Source organism: Cannabis sativa, chromosome 5 (assembly GCF_029168945.1).
Source record: "Cannabis sativa cultivar Pink pepper isolate KNU-18-1 chromosome 5, ASM2916894v1, whole genome shotgun sequence".
Classification (NCBI taxonomy): Eukaryota; Viridiplantae; Streptophyta; class Magnoliopsida; order Rosales; family Cannabaceae; genus Cannabis; species Cannabis sativa.
Genome location: NC_083605.1, coordinates 19,137,645 through 19,147,057, shown reverse-complemented (window position 1 = coordinate 19,147,057; position 9,413 = coordinate 19,137,645). Strand labels below are relative to the sequence as shown.

The 9,413-nt window shown below is 33.3% G+C and overlaps 1 protein-coding gene across 4 annotated transcripts; it reads right to left on the bottom strand.

Annotated features, from left to right (window-relative positions):
• Positions 1–3,308: 3,308 nt before the first annotated feature.
• On the bottom strand, positions 3,309–8,930 carry LOC115716740 (syntaxin-52). Of its 4 annotated transcripts, none has more exons than XM_030645631.2 (8): positions 8,601–8,914; positions 6,768–6,829; positions 5,784–5,855; positions 5,063–5,285; positions 4,524–4,729; positions 4,318–4,418; positions 4,175–4,219; positions 3,309–3,644 (listed from the first exon to the last, which is right to left on the bottom strand). In XM_030645631.2, exons 4-8 carry the CDS (start codon positions 5,278–5,280, stop codon positions 3,513–3,515), a joined length of 702 nt encoding a protein of 233 aa, XP_030501491.1. In that variant the 5' UTR covers positions 5,281–5,285; positions 5,784–5,855; positions 6,768–6,829; positions 8,601–8,914; the 3' UTR covers positions 3,309–3,512. The 4 variants fall into 4 exon arrangements, with proteins under 4 accessions (XP_030501491.1, XP_030501492.1, XP_030501493.1 ...); XM_030645632.2 differs by having other exon boundaries at positions 6,768–6,820; positions 8,601–8,862; XM_030645633.2 differs by lacking the exon at positions 6,768–6,829 and having other exon boundaries at positions 8,601–8,930.
• Between the last annotated feature and the right edge of the window lie 483 nt (positions 8,931–9,413).

The window sequence follows — 9,413 nt, the reverse complement described above, 5'->3', positions numbered from 1 at the left end:
AGACTCGCTTAATGATCTCCTTAATGCACCCAAAGAAGGCCTCTTGCTTCACCATAAACTTTGCCTTAAGAATGATACCACCTTCAACTATAACATTTTCAACAATCATGTGTGTAGGTGACAACTTTAGGTTAAAACCAAAAACAAACCTACCTCACCCTTCAAGACAAAATACTCCATGCTTTTATATGCTCTAACCTTGTTCCTAGGAAAGGCCATCAAGATGAAGTAAGTGCATTTGATCAAGTGCTCCTATACAATATTATCTTGCATGACAACTAAATTAATTTAGGCTACATATCCTAAAAACCATCAATGAAGTGATTGAGCCTTACCCTGTGGTTATCTTCTTAGCTACTTGCTCTCACTTCTAGGAATCCCAATTGAAGATGAAATCGATGTTTATGAATCCAATGATTCCACACTCTTGGTGAGATCACATTCAAGTCTATGCGCTACAAGTTCAATGAAGATGAAAAAAAGTGGATTTCCACTAAACAAATGTCACATGCCCATGAGGAAGCACCCTTGGTCTCAAGTGAAGGTGAAGAGGAAGAGCAAGAAGCCCAAGCTCAAAGCGATGAGGAAGCCGAAGAGGAAGTGCCTCTAATACCCCAAGCTCTTCACTTCAACATTGAAGATGTTTTACTAACCTTTCCACCTCAATTACTTCCAATTTCAACAACTTAAAAGGTGAAATGAACACTCAATTTTTCACTCTCCAACATGAGATGGCTACCATAAGGAGTGACATTGCCACCTTAAGGGGAGACATGGAGCAAGGTTTTGACAACATCCAAGACGAAATGGCACAATGGAAGGCATACATGGATCATTTTGGGCCTCCACCAAATTAGTTCTCTTGCATTTTTTTAGCATCTTTTTTCATATTTATATGTTTTTAGTTTGTGTGCAAAGGCTTAGTGTCTTTTGACTTTTATATGTTGGATGTTATTTTTTTTTTTGGTCTTGTTAGATGTTATTATTATTTTTTTTGTTATGTTTTGTTGGATGTTATGTGTTTGGATCTTTTAATCTCAAGTAAATGGTATGTGTTTGGAATATCTAATACCTTTTGAACTTAAGTATAAAATTGAGGGAGAGTTTATAAAAGCATGCAAGATAAAATTAAAGGTAATTTTTTTACCCTTGTACACATTAAGGGGTAACTAATCTAATATTTATTGCTTCAATTTTTCCTTTTCCTTTTTAAAATAATCAAATATTTGATATCATCAAAAAGTGAGAGATTATTAACTCAAACTTTTAGGTCTCCTTGTTTTGATGATTAACAAATATTTTATTTGATTATTATTTGTTATTAATAGTTTGTTAATTTGGTAGCACAATTAAAATGTGAAATAAATTTTTCTAAGGCAAAATTAACTCCAAGGACAAAATGATAATTTTACCAAAAATTCTCAAAAGTGACCCAAAGTGAATTCAACAAGTATATTAACTACTCCATACTTGATAAGAGCAAAAGATTCATCAAGGGATCAAAAATTCAAGTCTCTATTCAAAAGAGGACTTCAAAAGCTCAAAGTCAAAAGTCAATCCAAAAGTCAAAGTCAAAATCAACTTTCAAGAAAAGTCAACTTTGGATCAAAACATGAAAATCAAGTTAGGAAGTTCATCTACATCAAGACTACACATATCATTCACTGTTGAAGTACTTGACAATAAACCGGTTCGAATTTTCTTTCTCTTCGATTTCTTGTTCTGTAGGCTCAGGTAACAAGTTCAACCTCGTCACCAACGCAAACTCGACCCGGCTAAATCTGCATCTCTTCTTTGCAAAATAAAAGTACACCTCATCTGGCTTCTCAAATTTGATCTTGTACATATATAACTGATGGATCAATGTCCCCGAAATATTTAGCGATTTTCTCTCGAAGAATTGTTTGAAAGGAAATTCCTTCACCTTATCCCATAATTAGAATTCGTCAAATTTTACCTTAATCCTCGGATAGTAATAACTTTTGCCACACCAAGTGACACGACCTGTGTAATGCTCTAAGACTGGAATTATAAGGCATAGTGGTCTTGAATTTAGAAAAAAGAAACAAGAAAATACAACTCATAAATTCTATAGCAAAACATCAGACCAATATCACGCTTATATCGAATACAAAAACATCAAGATAATTTGAAAACGCAATCACTATCGGTTCCACTATCGACCATAGTCATCCTCTATTAGACCTACATGTATATTTAAAAATTTTAAAAATACTATTATACTATCGGACAACAATCTTCCCCTATCAAACCCACAATCGGACATAGAGCAATATAATACAAAAGTACAAATGTGGGACACATAATCGAGCCCATCATCGGAACCACTATCGCCCTACGTCAGAAACACATTTTATAAAAAGAATAAAACACATAATTAATCAAACTCACTATCGGACCTTACATATTCCTCCATCGAACCTAAGCTTATGCAGTTTAGTATTGGACCTATTTCAGACCTACATCAAACTCTATCGAACTTTTATCTTCAACCTCAATTATTATCTCAAACCTGCTTGCATCGAACTTATATCGAGCCTATATCAGTCAGACATGCATCGAGCCTAAGAAAAAACCCAAGTTTTTCTCGTAGTAACATAGACACGACCCAAAACAAACGCTAAATCTAATCAAACTCACACATCACAAATCAGGCATTACAAAACAAAAATATACCCTAAATCAATGAACAATTAAATACTAAAATAAACAAATACATAAATTTTTAAAAGAGGAATTCAAAACTTACCTTAGACATCTTTGTGCATGGTTGTGGTCGAGATTTGGGTAGTCACGATGGTCCAAGTCGCAAAATCGAGTTGAGACGGTACTCCGGCTACGATTTTGTGATGGGACAGTGGTTGTGGCTAAAGTTTTGGGTTGTGGTCGAGATTTGGGTAGTCATAGTGGTCCAAGTCGAGAGAGAGAGAGAGAGAGAGAGAGAGAGAGAGAGAGAGAGAGAGAGAGAGAGAGAGAGAGAGAGAGAGAGAGGAGTTGGTTGGTTTTTGAGAGGGGTAATTTTGGGTTTTAAAAAAAGTGTGCCTATACTAACAATTACCTATACCTTAATTTCCCTCACTAATTTTACCTTAAAATATGCATGAAAAATCAAATTTCCCTATCTTTATTGGGCATATGTTAGGGTTTCTGAATCATTTATTCTATTTTCATTGTTTTTGTCCTTTAAAGGAAAGAGTGAGACTTAAGAGATGCTGTTAACTCCATTAATATCTGGCTAGAGAGCAGTAAAAAATAAGCATGACTATGGACAAAATAAACTAAGCAAATTGAAGAAAAATCGGTGCCAAATGACACATCAAACAAGTTATTTGAATTATCCACAATTCTTCACAAATGCACAAGAGGAAATCACAAAAAACATATACTATATTACAGCCATTATGGCAATAGTAAAAGTCAAAGCACACAAAGAAGCACAAACATAGAAAATGCAGTCCCTGTTTTTGTTATAATCTCGTGATTCTTTCTTATTAGAGGTATTTGACAAGCAGAAAAATGATAGCAGCCAAAGCCACAATCCCAATAACAGATAACAACATGCACATGCAGGAGCAACCACCCTTGGTGCGCTTGTTCATAATTGCCAAGGTCTTTTGCACTCTCTGTTTTTGTATATAATAGATAACACAAGATGATGTTAGTTCCAGATTTCTACCTATGAACACAACATTTTCACCAAAAAAAATACTATCTTTGACTTCGGTTGAGGACTCTTTTACTGTGATAATTTCTTACCAAAAAGTAAGCATCTAACAATGATTTTTGCAGGAGGTTTGGTAGTCTTCAGACATATGTACATATAATTTTCTCTTTCTTAGGCTTCCTTCCAAGCCGACTCATCCAATTACTTGGAGATGAGTCGAAGAATTCCAAATATTCTAAAACTATGTCATATCAAAGTCTTCAAGCATTGTGTACCCTAGAATCTTAAGACTTTAAAAATGAATTATATTGCTCCTGCTTTTTTTATTACAATCATTCTAGCAATTATATCATAAATTTAACAACATAACAAAGACACTAACAAGTTTTGACTTAACGACGGACCACAGACTGAAGGTATAAAAGTAAAGTTCATGCATTAGAAACAACTTCATGCTTATTAGAATTATATGAACAATGAGATTATTACCCGCAGCCTAGAGTCTGTAACATCCACGTGGTAGTCCAAGTCATCCTGTACAACAGCGTAGTTACATTATTATACGTAGAGCACAGAACATTTTGAAAAATAAACAATCAAGGAGAACTCAAGAGACAAAAACTAAACCATACAATAAGTCTAGTGTGTAGATCTAGTTCTTCATTAACTGCCAGTGCAATATGTTTTGTGCTTATAACAGTCTCCTCCAACTTCTCAAGGCCTTCATCTTGCTCTGTTTCAAAGTTACGAACTAGAATTAATGATCTGTCATTTAAAAAAATCATAAAGAAATAATACAAAAAGAAAAATATTGTTTCAAATAAATAAAGTGGAATGCCTTTCATGACTTGTCGTTGGAAACCGACAAGGCCATTATTGTCCAAGCCAGCTGCCTTGCCCATGGCATCAGCAGGCTTTATTTCTGGACCAAGTAAGCTGTCTCTATTAGCAAAGTTTGACATGTTCAATGTTGAAGCCATTTGGGACAATTTTGACCTAAGATTTCCAAGCATGTCTTTGCGGCGATTCATCTCTTTATCTGATCTGTGAACAGGCAATAAACAACATAAACAAGTTTCAAACCAACACCCAGACTTCTATATTTAAAATGAAGACTTTCCTAATATCACCATATTTAATCAAGTAAACATTTATATAAATCAAGTTTGGTACTTCTTTAACCACTTCATGGAATCTTCCCAATTCCAGCTCATCGCATAAAAAATAGTAGAATCAACTTTAATCAGAAAGCATAATCATTTTCTTTTATCCAAACAAACATCACTTCTACAGTGGGAACATTTGACACTGTTAAGTTTTATGATGACATCAGGTTTCCCTTTGATAAGTTGCTCAAATTCAATGAAGTTAACTTACATAGGCTGCTTCCCAGGAAGCTTTGATAGAACAGATTGTAAGCTATCAAGTCTAGTGCCTAAGATTGTAATCTTTCTTCTTATAGCAGAGGCATGACGCTGCATTTCTGGGCCTGATCCAGGCAGTGAACTTCGTTCCGATATCATCCCATTGATATCATCGGCAAGCTTCACTGCTTCATTATATTCTTTCATCCATGAATCCGAAGAAGATGCCATCAAACCTAAAATATAATTTTAATTTACTATAATCAGCAGACAAATATAAAGAGGAACTCTAAAAACTCAGGAGTTCATAAGGAATTGAAAGACTTCACAAACAAAATAAGAATATTAAGCATGTTCACATTAAATGCTGGAATAATATGGCATTTTCGTATTGGAATTATTCATTGAGAAAACTCGATCAAGAAAAACCAAACCAAACCAAATCACAACAAAACCTATTCATTCAGATAGACCATTATTAGAAATTTCAATTGAAATTGCTTTACTAAACAAATATATTGACAAATTTACCACATTCACCCACCAATTTAAATACCCATAATCTAACCCATACTAAATTCATCTTAGCAATATGAAAAAAAAAATTGTGCACAAAACCAAGAAAAGAAACTGATCAACAGATGGGCAAAGTAGGCTAACAATACTATAAGCAATAAACAAAATCGAATTAGCTAGAATAAAAGGTTCGTAAAAGAAGTCGTAAATAGAATTACCTGATTTAGGCTAAAATTGAAGCTCGATTGGATAATGGGTTTACAACAACAAAAATTTATATACGAGTCGATCTGAAATCAACATAAAGAACAAAAAAACAAACAAAACTAGGTTAGACCTAAGGGGAAGTATTGCAAATTAACAAAAATCTATGAAGACCCTCACTACTACAAAAAAGGGCTTTAAGAACTAGCCATGTGATCAGATTAGATATAGCTCTCAATTTTGCATGTCTATTTGAATAATTAGATATATAGGAAAGTTCCAACCGATATCAGAAAGTTTCAATCAAAATATAGATAAAAGAAAGCTTTATCAAAATATGTTCATAGATACATGTAATACAATTAACATGACCACTCTAAGAAGATGTTCTGTCCGCTAATTATAACGAAGGATAACCAAGAGTTTGACTATTTTAACCTCAGTTGCATACTTGTTGTGTGTTACACAATTATTTCAAAAAGACTAGATGTACAAAAAAATATACATCATACAAAAGTGTATACATTTATGTTATTGGTCAGAAATGATCAAAGCTATATGCTTTCTAATTATCGTTTCAATACTAATAAACAACCATGGTCATTGTCAATTATTTATTTGGCCATCAACTATTTCCCACTAATGTTATTACTCATGACTTAGTATCTTCCTATCATTACCCATTACTCTGTCTGTACTCCGCAATATAGTTACCTCAAATTCAAGGGAGCACCAACCTATCTATCATGTTTATCCAACAATCATCCATGACTCTCTTCTAACAAACTATACAAAAATACCATCTAACAAACTGAAAATCAAATTCCAAACATTCAACTATACTCAGCAGGATAATTGTCTAAAATAAGATATGACAGATTCAACAAACAAATTAAGCAAAATTTTTATAGATCAACACATTATTTATTGTGAAAACAAAGAGCATAACAACGTATAGAGATATTTCACATATAGCTAATGAAATTGAGAAAACTAACCAGCGAGTGAAATAATCTCAGAAATTATATACAATCGAGACACCCCGATAAGCCTACAAAACCTAAAAAATAACAAACATATTAAGAACAATGGTCAAAGAATGAACTAAAGAGGTAAACAATAAACTAATGGGTGACTAATGATAATTCTACGTGGAAAATGTACCACTGAATCCAGAACATATAAGACCCAATTATTATATACCCATAAACAAACAAGAACCGGTAAGATGAAAAAAATTACAAGGTACTGGTTAAATTATATACTAATCTTTTTAACTAGATTAGTAAGCACAAGGCGTATTGACCTTAAAAACTATAAGTTGGCTATTCAGCATTAGAGAGGGGTCGAGTTGACCATGAGAGAGACCAGGTGGCAAAAGCGCGAGTGCGACGGAAGGGCAGGCATCCTCAACGGAAAGGAAGTAATCAGAAGGCGCATCGTCAAAGGAAGGTGGTTGTGACTAAGAACAAAGTGTTAGGTCAAGTTAATTTTGGGCAGAAAAAGAGCTAAGAGGTTTTTTTGTTTTCTTTTTTTATTTACAATCGTTTTAACCATGATTTTTTAATTTTTATTTAATTTTAATAATTGAGAAAAAGAACTAAAAAAGTAACTCAAAACTCTTTAAAGAATGTTCTTATTGGACCCGTTGGGAACACATTTACTTGAAACCTACAATTTATTTCATACTTTTTTTAATAACTCACATAATTAATAAGAACACACAAGTGTGTGTCCTTATATGATTTGTTTAAGGACACTCAATGTTACTTCTTAAAACTTCAGAAGGACTTTTAAGGATATACATTTAGATGCATGTTCTTAAAAAGTGTTCCAAAAAGGGTATTTTGTAGCAGTGGTTATTATACTCAAGCAAGCAAAAAAATGAGAGAAGATATATATGTAAGTATTAAATAGGAAAATCAAAGCAAATCTAAACTCTTAAGCATGTTGAAGTTGTGCTAGTAATTCTCTGCCTCAATTCAAAGAGCTTGCACATATAAATATTCTTATATCTGTAAAACTAAGAGTCAGTTATACATACCAGTACCACAACAGATGGAAGAACTTTGTGTTACATATATGTTACTAAGTTAAATAATATTTTTAATATATAATTAACATTTTATGAGTCTAGCTTAATTAAAGTATTAGAAACAGAGGATAGATAGGTGATATAGGTGGGTGAGTGGGGTAGGGAATTGAAAGTTCTTCAAGAAGCATCTATACTACACGACCTATGACTTCTTCTCCATATTTCTCACCAATAAATATAAATGCAGGTGAAATCAGAATTAAGCAAATCTCATAGAATCTCAAATCATGAATGGAAACAAGCACCCTTCAAAATAAATAAAATATTTGAATGAAGAAAGAATTCAAATCATGTGAAAGGCACATCGAGTCGCTGCCACCATTAAATCATATCTGTATAGCATAAAATCTGTCTCTAAAACCAATTTCTTGTCACGATTTTATATTCTGATTTGAAATAGATCTGAAATTGAAGTGAAGGGAAAAGAATTCTGAGAGATGAGAGAGAGTCTCTAGAAAGCATATAGTGGTCGTGATAAAAAGTTTTGCCAGCTGCTAAGCCTGATGACTTTCTATCACAATTTGACAGCTTTAATAACTCTTTATCTTTAAATGGAATCACCTAAAATTTTCTCATCAATAGCTCTTGCTTAACAATCAATAACCTCAATAAACACCCAAACAATCAAATTAGGGCGATGCATGTTTCAATAGAGGATCAAGAGCACCAAGTAGTGACAATATAATTCATCAATTTCATCCAAAATTTAAACTAAAGAAAACCCAGAAAACATTACCGTGCTCTCTGTACTTTCAATGATGGCGGGAGCAACAATCAATGATCATGTATAAAGATGAAGCGAAGGCCGATAAATGTTAACAGCGCGAGACGTGGTTGGGGAGAGAGATTTATCGCTGAATTAGGTTAGGTTTAAGAATTTTCTTTTGCAGAATAGGAAGACGCGAGACTCGCCTGAATTTTTATGTTTGAATATATGCGATTATACCTTCGAGTTTGTGTGTATTGTTTTGTTGTGTGATAATTATCTTATTCTTTTACCCAAAATTAACTCCCCGTTCTTAAGCCTTGTCGAGTAACCCACGATCTCTTTTTACATAAGGTTTCTTTGCTATGTCTAATTATATTTTGTTGTGTTAGATTTTATAATATAAGTATTATTTAATAGGGATATTTGCGGCAAAAGTCCCCAAATAGTTCACGTTGATGCAGATTAATCCCAAGCTCCAATAATAGCGGCAATAGTACCTAAGCTGGACTTTCGTGTTTGTCCGTTCATACCACAGCCGTTAGTATGACTAACGGTACATGTGTACGCATAGGATTTAATCGCTGTATTTTTATTTATTTTTTTTCAAAATTGAAAAAATAAAATATTTTTCCAAATTAAAAATTTAAATAATTTAATTTTTTTAACTAAATTACAAAATAAAATTAAAAACTGAGACAAAAAAAACTAAAATAAGAAAACCCCATCACCCTGAATCCCAAATCCCTAATCGTGATTCTTTCTGGCGAGGTACCCAGAAATCGAAAGGAGGTCTGTGTAAATCGAGAGAGAGCTGAGCTTGAAAGATTCATTCGTGGAAGG

Coding starts and splice junctions, on each gene's coding strand:
- LOC115716740 (XM_030645633.2), bottom strand. CDS start 5,280: ATGGCATCTTCTTCGGATTCATGGATGAAAGAATATAATGAAGCAGTG. Junction 4,220..4,317: donor ATCTACACACTAGACTTATT/GTATGGTTTAGT, acceptor GCTGTTGTACAG/GATGACTTGGACTACCACGT. Junction 3,645..4,174: donor TTACAGACTCTAGGCTGCGG/GTAATAATCTCA, acceptor ATACAAAAACAG/AGAGTGCAAAAGACCTTGGC.